This window comes from Chamaea fasciata, unplaced genomic scaffold, assembly GCF_029207755.1.
Source record: "Chamaea fasciata isolate MVZ Bird 193981 ecotype frontalis unplaced genomic scaffold, bChaFas1.0.hap1 SCAF_24, whole genome shotgun sequence".
Lineage (NCBI taxonomy): Eukaryota > Metazoa > Chordata > Aves > Passeriformes > Sylviidae > Chamaea > Chamaea fasciata.
The window spans coordinates 4,574,375-4,589,658 of record NW_027094109.1 but is presented as its reverse complement, the minus strand read 5'-3'; the positions used below and the strand labels follow the sequence as shown (position 1 = coordinate 4,589,658).

Below are 15,284 nucleotides of genomic sequence, written 5' to 3'. Positions count from 1 at the left end.
TTGGCATCTGAACTGGTTCCCACCTCCTTCCCCGTGCGTGTGCTCCACTAAAACACACAAACATCATCTCCAGCCATTCACAAGCCACCTCCTTCCATCCTCAAAAGCCAGACTTTTTGGAGCTTGGGTGGATCAAAATGTTCTTTGGGTGCTGATAGATGGGGGATTAATCTATTTGTTTCACTTACAGTTTTTGGCAGCAATAAAAAGAAGCGAGCCCGGCTTTTTGGCCATAAACCACTTCTTTTGCAGGTTGATTTGGTAGAGGCTGCTTTGTTTTCCTTTCTTCTCCCTCTTGAATCTGCCAGGGACTCTAAGTTAAATAAATAGATTCATCTTCTTGCTGTAGCCCAGAGATCAGCTTGATGCATTTAAGAGCTTTCTCTCCCTCCAGACTCCTGAGATGTTCACAGATCCGATTCATATTTTAGAACTTCCTTCATGTGTAAAGAGCCTCGTTGGTGTGGCAGCAATTCTTCACTAGCAGCAAATAGGGCTCCGTGCTCCTTGGGTTGCTTTTCTTCTGAGAGAGATGAAAATTTTCCATCAAAGGCTTTTTTTTTTTTTTTTTTTTTTTTTTTTTTTTTTTTTTTTTGCTAAAAGGAGAAGGGTTTTTTTTCCTGTTTTTTTTTTTTTTTTTGTGGGGAAAAGAGCAGCCTTTGGAGAGGTGGGGTGAACCGCTCAAAACCTGAAGGTTTCCTTCAAAGAGGGAAGGTTTGGTGGTTTCCTTGTTGAAGGTTGGATCTCTGTGAGACAAAAGGCTGAGAGCGGCTTCCTAAAAGTGTCTCCACTTAGCAAAACAAAAGTGTGGCACAACTGGGAAAGTCGTGGGTTTCAAGGAGGGGAAAATGGGTTTTTGAGGAGGAGAAAATGGGTTTTCGAGGAGGAGAAAATGGGTTTCTGCTCAGCTCTGTTTGCTGTGCTCAAAGGTGATGCACAGAGTGCAGGAAACCTCTAAAAAGGGGAGTTTGAAGCAGTTCCTGCTGCATGCAGTCTTGAATGCAATAAAAGTGAGGTCCTCAGTGGGTTTTTCATCCACTTGGTGCACTCACAGCCCGGTTTTGTAAGAGGCAAGGAGGTTGGAAGAATTAAAGGTTTAGTGCTAGTGGGTACTTGGATCTTGTGCTGCCCAGGGAAAGATGTTTTGCTAAAATTTCTAAACCTGTGGGCACTTTCTACTATCCCAGGTCGCTCCAAGCCCCATCCAACCTTGCCTTGGACACTTCCAGGAATGTTTCACTTCCTGGAACATCCATTTGAAAAAGCCACAGTGGTCTGTTCCCTATTGGAACAAACCCCGGACTCCCAAACTCAATTTTTATCCATTTCTCAGTGTAAGACCTTGGCTGTTTTAAAGCCTTTTTTCCTGGTTAAGCTTTTGATGAATCCAAGGCTCTGGCTGTGCTCATTTATTCAGGGATTCTTTTGCAAGCGGACCTGTTGAGCAGCTCAGGCTCTGCTCCCCTCAGAGCATCCCCAGGCCACCTCAGCTGGAGAGATCAGTTTGCATTTCCCTTTCCAAAAATCCCCTCCTGTACTGCTGTCTGCAGACAGACCCTGCTCTGTGCCTCACCAGAGGTGCTTTAATGGAACTGAAGGCCTGCAGAGTGGGCAGGAGTCTTCTGCTGAATAAATGTGGCATTAAATGTGTCAGGAGAGCCACTTTAGATAGGGGGGAAAAAAAATAAATCCAGCTGTACACAGAGGGGTTTGTGCCTGCCAGAGGTGGGGAAGCAAACAAAGCTTTTAGAGATGATTTTTAGAACTTCTTTAGAGATGATTTTTGACCTGCCTAGAATCTTTATCCAAGGTAAACAAACCCTCAGACTTGTATTTTGGGCTCAGAATGGTCAGGGATTGAGGTGCTGGTCAGGGATTGAGGTGTTGGTCAAGGATTGAGGTGTTGGTCAAGGATTGAGGTGCTGGTCAAGGATTGAGGTGTTGGTCAAGGATTGAGGTGCTGGTCAGGGATTGAGGTGCTGGTCAGGGATTGAGGTGCTGGTCAAGGATTGAGGTGCTGGTCAGGGATCGAGGTGTTGGTCAAGGATTGAGGTGTTGGTCAAGGATTGAGGTGCTGGTCAGGGATTGAGGTGCTGGTCAGGGATCGAGGTGTTGGTCAAGGATTGAGGTGCTGGTCAAGGATTGAGGTGCTGGTCAGGGATCGAGGTGTTGGTCAAGGATTGAGGTGCTGGTCAGGGATTGAGGTGCTGGTCAGGGATTGAGGTGTTGGTCAAGGATTGAGGTGTTGGTCAAGGATTGAGGTGTTGGTCAAGGATTGAGGTGCTGGTCAGGGATTGAGGTGCTGGCCAAGGATGAGTTGCTGGCTGTGGGATTGAGGTTCTGGCCCAGGATTGAGGTGCTGGCTGTGGGATCAGAGGGGCAGAGCTGCTGTGGCCACCTCTGGCCCCGTTTGATGACAGCTGCCTGTCCCTCCCAGCTGGGAGAAACCCTTCCCATCCTCCTCCCACCTGCAGCTGTCCTCTTCCCCCCAGCCTGGCCGTGATTTTTCCTCCCAGATAACGGCTCCAGGCCAATTAAGAGTGTCTCACACAGTCCTCGCCATGGGAGACCACGGTGCTTTTAACTGCTATTGTTTGTTAATAAAAATAAATCGTGGGCACCAGAGGAGGGAGGGAATCCCACACCATCTCAGTTTTCTCTTTTCCTGGTGGGTTTTTTTTTTTTTTTTTCCCCAAATCAGTGGATGGTCGCAGGCAGGGAGGTTTTGACAGATGATGTGGGGAGGGATGTGCCGGGGTGTTTGGTCCTCTGCAAGGTGCTGTGAGGGGGCTGAGGCACAGGCAAAACTGGGGCTGTGCTGCTGCCAGGAGCAGGAATTCCTGGCAGAGGGATGGGGCACCCACAGCAGCATCCTCCCAGAGGCAGCAGGAGGCTGGGGGAGCTCACCCAGCACAGCAGCCAAGCTCGGGTCCCTCTCCCAGGGAGGGTGACACCCCACAACCCCACAGTTTCAAATATTGGGGTGTTTTACCCCCAGGGCTCAGTGCATCCATCACGCTGTGCGTTTTCCCAGCAGCCACAGGATTTTCTCCGGGAGGTTTTAAAGGAGGGCAGGAAGGCTCGGCATTTTTAGAGCACGTGTGTTTCCTGGCCGTGTCTTCATTATCACCTCCAGCTTGGGCTTTGCTCTATACTTTTTTCAGATGGCAGATGCTGATAGTTGGTGTATCAATAGCAGGGTCTTCTTTACACGTTCACTGGGTGTTATTGGCCAAGCAGCCAGTTTAAGCATCCTATCGTAACTATTACTCCTGTGCCTAATTTTCTTTACCCATAACAGAAATAAAAACTTATATCTTTACTACGTTATTAATCATATAGCAGACATCTTGTGAAAAGCCAACTCTATAATATACACTTACAACAAAGGGCACAGCTGCTGGATCTGCCCGGGCTTTGCAGTGTGGCTGCACCAAAAATTCCCAAGCAGGGTCCCCCACAGCTCCAATCCCCCCCAGGATCAAGTGAGCTGCCCCAGCGAACGAGTTTGGATGCTGTAATGGGACTTTTGTGAGTGGCTGAGGGGGCAGGTGGGGTTTCCACACTCATCATTGACTCCTCGGTGCCAGCAGAGCTCTCCAGCACTGACCCAGCCCGGGAGGGCTGATGGCTCCCGTGATAAACCTGCGGAGGAGAGGAAAAATTGAATGTCTGAAGTCTCCTTGTGCTCATAGCTCAGATAGCCCAGCCCGGGTGAGGAATTAGGATGGGCACACGCTGCTTTTATCTCTAAGCTGTGGTAGGAAATTTGATGGGGCTTTGCTAATTCTGGGGAGGATTGGGAAGGATGAGATGAGAGGACTCGAGGCTGGGGAGAGAGAAAGTTGAAGAAAATAATCCACAGCAACGAGAAATGTCAGGGATACATTCGTCCTTCTGCTTCACTGCCTCCAGAATTCTTTTCTCCTTGAAGTTTTCTTGCTTCTTTTTCTGGAAGTCACGAAGGGTGGAGGGGAAAAAAAAAAAGGGAGAAAAAAGAGAGGGATGAAAGAACACAGCTAGGGGAATGAAAATAAAATTTAAAAAGAAAAAAAAATCCATTTAATGTATCAGCTGAGCAGGTGTTTATCGCTAACATCACCTTCCCTGGGCTGTCCCCTGCTCTGGTGACACCTGGGCAAGGGAGATACCGCAGCTCTGCCTCTCACCCGGGGTAAATCCATCCATGTGAGGACAAAGAGAGAGGGAGAGGGGTGGCTGTGAGCAAAGCAAGGCTCTTTAATGCTGATGAAATCTACAAAAAACGAGACGTGGTTTTTATAGGAACATAGAAATTGCCAGACTGGAACCGAGCTCTGCTTCATGTTGTTAAGTATCCTTTTTAAGCGCTGGCTGCTTCCAGAGGCTGTGTGAGGAGCCTTGCCCCGAGGGCTGATTCTCCCGGCCCTCAGAAATAGACAATTCACCAGTTCCTTGCAGCGTGAAGGGTTTACACCCCATCCAAACATTAATTCGGGTTTTTTTCCCCCCCTTCCCTCAAATTTACCGCTGTAATTCCAGCCGTTCATTCTCTTTATAGACCTCGATCCTCCCCTCAGCCTCACGGAGGTTTTTTTGACTGCGGCAATACCTCGTGGTAATGATTTATCCGTGCCAATGACGCTTTTTTTTTCTTCTTTTTCTTTCCTTTTTTTTTTTTTTTTTTTTTTTTTTTTTTTTTTTTTTTTTTGCCTAGTGAAAGTGGTGGTGGCTTTAAACGGAGCGATTTTGTTTTTCAGCTTAATTGAAGTTATATCTTTGTGGCCCCGGGGCAGACTGTCACTGGAGCTCTCCCCTCCCCTGAGACACTTTTTTGGAGCCCAGCAACAGCCACTTGTTGAGATGTTTTTTTTCAGGTTTTTCATGTTCTTGCCTGTTCCATTTAAACCCCAGCCCGCCTGCAAAAAGCAGCTTTACAAAAGGCGAGAGCTCTCTTTGCCTGTCGAAAAGAATGAAAAAAGCCCCGTTAAGTTGTTTGTTGATATTCCCCGACAGTTTTTGGGTTTTTTTTCCCCCCCAGTTCCTCGCTGCTCTGCAGCTGTTAAATTTGTTGTCTCAGCTGTGAGGATTACTCCAGCTTTGCTCGAGCTGCATTTTCTCACCATTCATCAAGCTTCTGGTGAGGCAGGGAGAAATCCATCAACACCAAAACCCCCTCCAAAAAATCCTGCTCTGGTAAAAAAAAAAAAAAAAATCATAAAAAACTCAAGGCTGGAGAAGGTGGAATTTGCTGCCAGGTTTTTCCAGGGTGTTTGTGGTTTCTCAGCTTGCAGGAGAAGGCGTGCAGGGGGGGTTTGCAGCCTGGGGTTGCACGGGGATAAAAGCGACACGTTGGGGTTTTTTGGGAATGCCGGGCCTGGCGCTGCTCTGCAGGACAGCTGGAGATGCTGCTGGTTCCTTCTGGGGACAGATGTGGCCGGGACAAGTTCTGCAGGGTGGTGGCGTTTTTGGGAGAAATGGCTGGCACAGGGATTTGCCCTTCGCCCTGAGAAGTGGATGCCTGTGGGAAACAGAGTTCGCTTTTAAGGTAGATTTTTAAGGAATAGGTTTAATAATAATAAAAAAATAAGGCAATTAGGAAACAGATTAAGCAAAAGGAAGTCCGGCCAGGCTGGGTGACCTGGCATTCAGCCAAGTCCACACCCTGCTGTTTCAAAGACGTTCTTTAAATACCCTTTTTATTGCTTCAGTGTGTTGAATATTCATATTTTTCCACAAACTAGTTTCCATATTCCAGGAACTGTCTTGCCTGGCCCCTCCTTGGCTCTGCCTTTTTAGAGCTCGTGTGTTTCCTGGCTGTGTGTTCATTATCACCTCCAGCTGGGGCCTGGGTCCACACTTTGTTCAGATGCTGGATGCTGATAGCTGGTGTATCAATAGCAGGGTCTTCTTTTCGTGTTTATTGGATGTTCTTTTGGTCAAACAGACAGTTTGATCGTATTTTATCCCTAGCAGGGTCTCCTTTGCATGTTCACTGGGTGTTATCCCGGCCAAACAGACAGTTTAAGTAACTACTGTATCACTACTACCACTAGGGCTAATATTCTTTACTAACAGCAGAAATAAAAACTTATGTCCTTACCACAAATTTATTAGTCATATAGCACACATCTTGTGAAAAGCCAGTTTTATAATATTCACTTATAACGTGCCCCATCCCTGGAAGTGTCCAAGGCCAGGCTGGGCTTGGGGAAACCTGGGATGGTGCGAGGTGTCCCTGCCCATGGCAGATGATGTTTATAATCCCTTCCAACCCAAACCACTCCATAATTCCATGGAATAACAGCAGATTCCTTGCGTGTCCTTGTCAGGCTGTGCAGAGGGAACAAGCTGCTTTTCAGGGATGTCTTCTTTATCTCTGTGACAGCTTCAGCACAGGGTTGTTTTTTTTTTAGGGCTTTCTTTCGGTAATTTAACATTTTATTCTGCCTTTTGGCTTTTTGCTCTACTGTCTAAGAATTTTTCTTGCAGAAATCTCCGAATAGCAGGACGCTGTGGTGGTGATAGCAGTGAAGAAGAGCACCAGCTCACACAGTCATTAAAAATGTATCAGCAGTTTCAGGAGCAACTTGCTCCCTCTCGGAGGCAAAATCGTCCATAATTCTGCTTGGGTACTTAGAGACTTTTATCTCCAGAGAGAACACAGAACTCTCCAGTATAGCCCTGATTTATTTTATACTCTTGAATTCCCAGAGCTGAAAGATGGAGAAAAAAAAAAAAAACAAACCAAAAAAAAAACCAAACCCAAAGAGGGGCTTAGGAGGAAAATAATTCCACATTTGTGCTGCACGCAGGGGTCAGCTTGTGATCCAGCAGCAGCTTCTCAGCAGCCACCTCCCACCCTGAGGGGCCCAGGGAACTCTTTCCCGGCCATCCCACTCTTTTTTTTTTTTTGGGGGAAGAAGATTGGTAATGCTCCACAGACAGCTGTCCATCAAGCAGGCTCTCCCAGGCTGTCAGAGCAGGGAAGAGGAGCCACTGAAACTGTGAATGCACAGCTCCTGACATGTTCTCGCTGGGAACTCGAGCAGGGGAAGTTGGTTTGATTTATTTTCAGCCAGCTGAGGATGAGTCTGGGATAAGTCATCTTCACAAGCTGCTAAGTGGCTTTGTCTCTTCAGGGTTTCCTTGGCTCTCTGGGGTTTTGTATTTGCGTTGCACGAAGGAAAGTCGTCCTCCTTGCCCTCTCCGGGTGGGATTTGGGGCTGCACTGGAGTGGACAGCCCCAGCTGTAGCCACGGTTCAGTGCTGCTCCTGGGTGGAGCTCCTGTTTCACAGCACCTCCTGGGGAAATGAGGGGCAGGCAGGTGCACCTTGCAGCTGGAAGGCAGCCTGGGAGGATGACAGGCTCAGCAAGGCAAAATCAGTGCGCAGCGAGGGCGTCTGAACTGTGCTCACCACCCTTCTGTGCCTGGATTTAGGCAGGAGGCAGCACGTGGGGACTGGGCAGATGCTGTGGGCATTGAAACACTTCTTTGTTCGTGAGAGAATAACTTTGATGCTGGGCTAGGAGGAAAATCCTCTCTCCCCTTCCCTCCTTATCCCAAATCTGGAACCCCAGCATCTGTGCAGGTGGGGAGGATCCTCCTGCTCCTCTCCCCAGGTATTTCGCAATCCCCTCCAGCAGCCAGATGCTCCGTGGCCATGGCTTGTAGGATCCTGCCTTTTCTGTTGCTTGGTGCGTTTCTGTTGCTGAACAGCTGTTCCCTGGGCCCCGTGCTCCAAAATCCAGGCCCTCCTGAGGGGTGTGGAATGCGTGAGGCGGAGCAGCATCCCCCTGTGCTCCATGTCCCAGGTGATTACAGCCGGAGCAGAGCTCAGCGGGCGCCCTGGATTTATGGCTCAGCTTTGCTGTTAGCTCAGAGCTGCTGATGCACGGGCAGCTGTGGGAATCTCCTCCTCGGCCTCTCCAGCGGGCTGCAGACAGGAGGAGCAGCCCTGGGGTCTGTCCCTCGGAGCAGGGAGTCACAGGAGCTTTTCCCTTTCCCACAGGAGTGGTTGCCCCTCTGTGTGTTTGGTCTGTGCGGAGTCTGAGATGAGAACCACTCCTGGTGGTTCACAGGATTACTGAGGTTGGAAAAGCCCTCCCAGCCCATTAGTCCCAGCTGTGACCCATCCTGTCCTCAGAGCACTGAGTGCCACCTCCAGGAATTCCTGGGACACCTCCCGGGATGGGGATCCAAACCTCTCTGGGCAGTTCCAAGGCCTGAGCACCCTTTCCATGGGGAAATTCCTGCTGGTGTCCAGCCTGAGCCTCCCCTGGCCCAGCCTGAGGCCGTTCCCTCTCCTCCTGTCCCTGTTCCCTGGGATAAGATCCCAAATCCCCCCCTCCTGTCAGGGAGTTGTGCAGAGCCACAAGGTCCCTCCTGAGCCTCCTTTTCTCCAGGCTGAGCCCCTTTCCCAGCTCCCTCAGGAATTCTCCAGCCCCTTCCCCACCTCCTTTTCTTTCCCTGGACACACTCCAGCCCCTCCATGTCCTTCCTTGAGGTGATTCCATAGAGCTTTGGCAGGGAATGACGGGGATATAAACTCCAGCAACCTCCTCGGATTTCAGGCAGGCGTTTCCCTGCAGTTTGGCTGGAATTTGAGGGGTTTGTTACCCCCTTTTCCCCGGCCTGACAATCCCCAGCAGATGTTTTAGTTGAGTTTAGTGGCTGCTCACCACCAGGGGCTGGCATGGGAAACACACTGGGGGCAGCAGGACAAGCAGGACCTAAAAGGACCTTAAAAAGGAGGAAATGGACCTACAAAAGGAGGAAAACGACCTAAAAAAGGAGGAAAACAGGACTGTGAGTGCTGGGGAGGAGCTTTAGAGCCAGAGGAAGGTTTTTGGGTGGCAAACCTCAAGCTGCCCTCTGCCCTGCTGTCCTTGTCCCCGTGGGGAAGGGATGTCTGTGTGTGTCTGTGTGTGTGTTCCACGAGCTCCAGCTCCACGTTCCGGGCTGTGAGAGACTCTGAGGCCATCCTGCTGCTTTGTCAATATCCTGGAAAGTTTGGAAATAGCTGCTTCAAAGTGCTCAAATGATACAGTGCTCTGCAATCTGTCTCTGCCGCTGCCGGCGCTTCTAAGTAACCAATTTCCCACGAGCTTAACCTTTTAGGGCTCCTCTTCCCCAGGAATTTACTCTGGAACTCCCACTGAAAACAGGGAGGAAAAAAAAAAAAAAAAGGAGAAAATTGCTATTTGCCCTTCACAGAGGTGGCTGACGATTTTCCAGGTGTTTTTTTGAGGGGAGTTTCTGGCTTTTCAAAATGGGTTGAGAGCGCTGAAATGAGGATTCTCTTCTCAAGGCTGACTGACAGCTGAGCATGGGATCCCTCAATTTGCTGGCGTTGGGATGCCGGAGGTGGGAGCTTCCCAAGGGAAGGGCTCAAACCCCAGGGAGTGCAGATGTCCCTGGATTTTTTTATTTCTGTGGCCCTGTCTTCTGCATTTCCCCTCTGTGCAAAGGGGATGGTCCCTGCGGAGAGTGCTGAGATAAGCCGGAGGAAGTCTTAAAATGCAATCTAAAAATAGATTAATTGGAAAATTGCAAAGTAAAAGGCTGTGCCTTGCTCAGACAAAACTCCTGGTAACTTCAAAGGCAGATTAAAGACTTTGCCTGTGTCAGGACTTGGGTGTTTGGCCCAAGAAGGAGACAAATGGAAGAGGCTGAGAATGTTTGCCAGCAAGCTGGAGAAGGGAGAGATAAGGTAACAGATGAAACACTCAAAGTCAGCATTTAAGGACATTGCTGCCTGTGGAGATAATTTTATCAACTCCAGAGACAACCTTTTTTCGGTCTTTTTTTTTTCTTTCCTATGAAGTAAAATCTGCCCTTTATGAAGCTGTTTAAAGTGGTATTTGTTACAAATTTGATCAGCTGTGCTGCAGGAGCCTGCTGTGGGACAGCCGCTGCCAGCACCTGTGCTGACGATGAGTTTGTGGATTTTCCATCTCCTGCCCTTCATTTTGGTGGCGGTTTGACTTTGGGACTTGGAGCTCTTGGTTGGAAATTGAGGGATGGAAACTTGGTTGGGTGGTGAGACCTCGTGTGAGGACAAAACAAAAGATGTTCTTGGTCTAGCGCTGAATCCTCTTGTTCCTGGGAGGGAGGGGAGGAAGTGTGACTGGAATTGTGGCGAGGAATTGGTTTCTAGTTTGGTGAGGCCCCAGTGACTTCTGCCTCCTAAACCTTTCCCTCAAATCGTGTTTTGCTGTGAAAATGGTTTTTTTTCCCACCCTAAAATCAGAAGTCAGGATTACATAATGAGTCGCAGGCTGCTCGGAGTGGAAAGAAAAAAGGGGGTGGGGTGGGTGAGAATGGAAGTCAGAGATGTGACTCAATATTGATTTCCACTTGTTTCTGTTGAAACGCTGAAAATGCCAAAACGAAATATTTGGACTTTTCCTCGTGTTTCTTTCCCTTTTTTTTTTTTTCCTTTTTTTTTTTTTTTTTTCTTCCTCCCCCCAAGGATCTCTCTGCCCAGTTTGATTCCAATCCCTGAATAATTCATAGTCCGTAAATAGCTTCCTCCTCCTCGGGTAAATGGAGCTTTTGTCTCCGGTGCTGGGGGAGCTGAGTGATGCTGCCGGGGGAGAGCAGAGGGGCTCACTGGGCCGTGTTTTTTGTCTCCCCGCAGAGTTATGTCATGCCCAGACCACCGCAGGGCTCCATGAGGATTTATGGAAGATGCTCCGTGTCTTGGCGCCTCTGGTGCTCCTTCTGCTGTGGCTGATGAGGATCTGGGCCAGCCCCCATTCCCTGAGGATTGGTGAGTGCACACCTCGCTGGGCCTGGGTTTATTCAGCGCTGTTTGGCTGCTCTGGAGGGATTTTTGGAAGGGGAAATCCTCTCTGGGGTGTCCCTGTTCAGGTGGGGCTGGCACTGAGTCAAAGGTTCTCTCCTTCCTCCTGGGAGAGAAGGGCAGCTCGTGGTGAGTGAAGCTCAGCTCCCAGAAATTTGGGAATGTTGTGCCTTCAGTTTGTGAATGAAATGCAGTTCGTGGTGAGCTGACACACTTGCTGAAGTTCCTCCTTGTATTTGGGAATGTTGTTTCCTTCCTCTTGTAAATGCAATGCGGTTTGTGGTGAGTGGAGACACTGAGCTCCTCCCTGCGTTTTGGGAATGTTCTGCCTTTAGTTTGTGAATGAAATGCAGTTCGTGGTGAGATTACACACTTGCTGAAGTTCATCCATGCATTTTGGGAATGTTCTCTCCCTCCTCTTGTAAATGAAATTATTTTATGGTGACTTGACGCACTTGCTGAAGTTCATCCATGCATTTTGGGATTGTTGTTTCCTTCCTCTTGTAAATGAAATGCGGTTTGTGGTGAGTGGAAACGCTGAGCTCCTTCTTTCATTTGGGAATGTTCTCTCCTTCCTCTTGAAATGAAATTGGTTTGTGGTGAGTTGACACACTTGCTGAGCTCCCCCCTGCATTTTGGGAATGTTCTCTCTTTAGTTGATAAACGGAATGAAATGTTGATCTCACATGTTGATAAACGGAATGAAATGCAGTTTCTGGTGAGCTGGCACACTTTCTGAAATTCCTCCCTGCATTTTGGGAATGTTCTCTTTTTCCTTTCGTAAATGAAATGCAGTTGATGGTGAGTTTACACATTGAGCTCCTCCTTGCATTTTGGGAACGTGCTCTCCCTCCTCTTGTAAATGAAATTAGTTTATGGTGAGTTGACAAAGATGCTGAAATTCCTCTGTGCATTTTGGGAATGTTATTTTTTTCCTTTCGTAAATGAAATGCAGTTTATGGTGAGTTTACTCATTGAGCTCCTCCTTGCGTTCTGGGAATGTTCTCTCCCTCCTCTTGTAAATGAAATTAGTTTGTGGTGACTTGACGCACTTGCTGAGCTCCTCCCTGCATTTGGGAATATTCTGTCTTTAGTTTGTAAATGAAATGCAGTTTGTGGTCAGTTGACACACTTGCTGAAGCTCCTCCCTGCGTGTTTGAAGTGTTGTCTCTTCCTCTTGTGAATGAAATGCAGTTTATGGTGAATTTCCATATTTGCTTTGGTTTTCATGGTGTCGATGTTGCTCTTCCTGTGTGAATTCTCAAAGAGCCACCGAAGAACTAAACTCCCCCCCCGCCATGTCCTCCCCCCTCTCCTAAACCCCACGTAAAATCAGATATTTCTCTGCCACAAATACATTTGCCCTCCATCGACGAGCAAGGGGTGCTAGAACCCAACCTGCTCAGTTCAAGGGTGCCACAAGAACTGTGAGAACCCCAAAATCCCCCAAATTTGCAAGGAAGCCGCATGAATTCGGGCTCCTTTGAGCTGTTAAAATCCTTCAGGGAGAGGCACCATCGTTTTTCCTGGCTGCCCGTGCGGATTAGGGAACAGAAATGCATCCAGAAACCTCAGAATGGAACTCACCTCACAGAGCTGACACTTTTCTCTGTTGTTTGGAAAGGAAACTGCTCCCCCAGCTGCCTTTATTAACTATTTGTTGCAGATAAGCAGCTAATCCATTCCTGTCCCCACTTGCAACTTTCACAGGTGACACACTTGAAGTGAAATTACCTCTCCCCTCTGCCAGAGGAGCGTGAGGCAGCTCAAGAAATACGGGGAGGGAGGGTGTGAGCTGGCAGGAGCCTGGGAAAGGTGCCTGGATGTTTTATATCCCTGGAATCCCTGATTCATGTGGAGCACTCCCTGCACGCTCCCAGCTCTGCTGCCTGCATTTCACCTTGATGGGCACATCCTCCACTCCACTCCAGCAGGCAGGGATGGGGATGGGGATGGGGATGGGGATGGAGGGGGAATTATCGGGATGCTGGAAGGGAAAATTCCTTCATTTTGCTTTGTGTCCTGTAGCCCTGGTGCCGTGCCTGAGGTGTTTTGGTTTTCTGAAATTCTTTTCAGAATTTTCTGTAAACAGGAGAGATGTTTTTGTAACTGTAACTTTGTTATTCATTCCTTTCCCCAGGAGGGACTTCTTGATGTCCCTCTGGTGTGACCAATGTGAGTGAAGAGGTTTTGCCTTTGTGTCACCAATCCGATTGGTCTGTGTGGAATAGTATAAAAAGGAGACACATCCCAAAAATCAAGGAGTCATTTTCAGCCTTCTGAATCTCAGAGTCTGTGTCGTTGTGGTGTAAAACAGCGTCAGTGTCCTGTCTTTTTAGGGAACTCTGTGGGGTTTTGGGAGTGTATGATCTCAAACCTGGGATCTGCTTGTTTCCTAAAGGTGAAGGTGTCTGAGACCTGGCACTGTGACTTTCAGCTTTTTTAAGGACTGGGAACTCAAATCTGTGCTGCAGCTTCCAGGTGGGAATGGCAGCTGCCTTCCAGCTTGCTTTGGTTTCGAGGGGGTTTGATGAGTGTTGTTCCTTCAAGCCACAGTTTCATTTTTACGGCGCCTCCAACAAAAAAGTTAATAAAAATAAAGTGCAGAATAAAAAAGAGGGGGAAAAAATATTACCAGCAGCCCTGAAATCATTCCCAAATGCATGCTTTTGGCAAGGCAGGGAGATATGGTATCTAGCAACATAAATCAATGCTCTGCATAGGGGAGGAAAAACACACCAGCAAGAACATTTAAATATTCAAAGAAAATGCGAGCAAACATTTAAAACAACCCCGAAAACCATCTGATCAGGGGCTGCTGGAGTGCCCAGGGATGTGATCAGTAACGGGAGGTGAGCTGGGCAGTGTCAGGGTGGGTTCTTCACCAGGAAAAAGAGATCATTCCCTGCAGCTCTTGGCTGCCAGGCTGGAGGAAACACGGTGGTGCTGAGTCAGGGACACTTGGCTTGTGAGCCGAGCCCTGAGCTTCCCTGCCGCTGCTTTTTTGGGTTTTTTTTTTTTTTTTTTGGGTGGATCTTGGCCCTGGCAGCCCTCAGTGGAGTGGAGAGGCAGCAGATTGCTTCATCTCCGAGCACACACCGTGAATTTCTGCTGGCCTGGACAGGACCCACAGCCAGTGTTGCATTGCAGTGAGCTGGAGAGGAGTCATCTGTGCAAGGGACTGAGCAGAATGTGGGCTACAGGGTGACCTTCCCCGAGCCTTTGGCTGCAGAGGAGCAGCCTGGAGGCTCCTGAACGCTCTGTTTCTCTCCTTGATGCACAGAGGGGGGAAAACCATCAGTGCAGACCTGTTTTTTCACCTCTTTAAGTTGTTTGTTCCCTTCTGATGCAGCCCTGGAGAAAATCTCCTCGTTCCTGTTGGTTTTCTTTTTTTTTTTCTGGAGACCTTGGTGGGGGAAATCCAGGTCTAAAAGCTTTTTATCCAAAGTGGTGATGTTTTACTGAGAATGTCTTTTGTCAGTCAGTTCCCTGCTCTGCCTGGGTGAATTATTATCTCTGTAGACCTCAAAAAGCTGGGTCTGACCAGGGAGGGAAGGAGCAGGCAGGGATGGGAGTGCTCTCAACAGCTTTAAGAGCTCTGAGAGGGAAGGAATTGCCTCCAGGCAGCCTGAAGACATTGGAAGAACCATTGCAAAGGCCTTCCAAAATATCTTGGGACCTCTTGCATAGGTTGTGTTGCATCCAGCAACCCCAAAAAACCAAAAGCATCAGCTCCCTCCCCTAGCTCTGCTTTCCTGCAGCTCACAAAGTGTGTGGGAGCAGTTCTGGGTTTGTTTTTTGCCTGTTCACTGGTGCTTAAGGAAGAATCAGGAAATTTGCCTGAGTTATTTACTGGGTTATTTACTCGGCCTCAGCGAGCAGAGCCCTAAATTGGCATTCTCTGCCTTGATTCATTGGGTGCGCTAAAGGAGCTCGTTTAGAATTCATACCCTGGCCAGAATTGTGGTTTATTCATGGAATTGCCCTCGCCAGGAGCAGGATCAGGAGCCCTGACAGAGGATCTGCTGACAAGCCCCTTGCAAGTCCTCCTGGAGCCTTTCAGGCCTCTGTCCCTGGAAATCCCTTCCCTGCCTCTGTCTCCCAGCTCCGCAAACTTCACACAACAACTCCAGGGTGTTTAAGGGTGAAGCTTGATGTTTCTAACGGTTTTTAAACACATTTAAGGGTGTTTTGTGAGGTGGAACTCGATGTTTTCCTGCCCCACACCCAGGGACTGTGCACCCACCTCTGGCTCAGTGTCACTGCTGTGCTCAGTGGTTTCATCCCCCAGAGAAGCAATTTGTAGCCCAGGTCCTCACAAAGCCCACACTGGTGCTGGGGTGTCACTGGAAGTGTCCCTCTGGATAGTTTGTCCTCGTTTCTAGGCGTAGTTCCAAAATTCTGGGATGCCTGAAGGGCTCCTGTGAATCTCCTGCGTCTGCTCTGATGGTGGAAGTGGAATCACAGAGTTGTGGGATGGTTTAGGTTGGTTTGAG

General features: G+C 48.6%; 1 protein-coding gene across 1 annotated transcript in view; it reads left to right on the top strand.

Moving 5' to 3' along the window:
- Positions 1–15,284, top strand: part of GRIK4 (glutamate ionotropic receptor kainate type subunit 4) — a 184,135-nt gene that overhangs the window by 51,468 nt on the left and 117,383 nt on the right. Inside the window, exon 2 of the mRNA XM_066203317.1 lies at positions 10,624–10,755. Coding sequence (XP_066059414.1) covers positions 10,674–10,755 — 82 coding nt within the window. The 5' untranslated portion in view covers positions 10,624–10,673. The remainder of the gene's footprint in view (positions 1–10,623; positions 10,756–15,284) is intronic.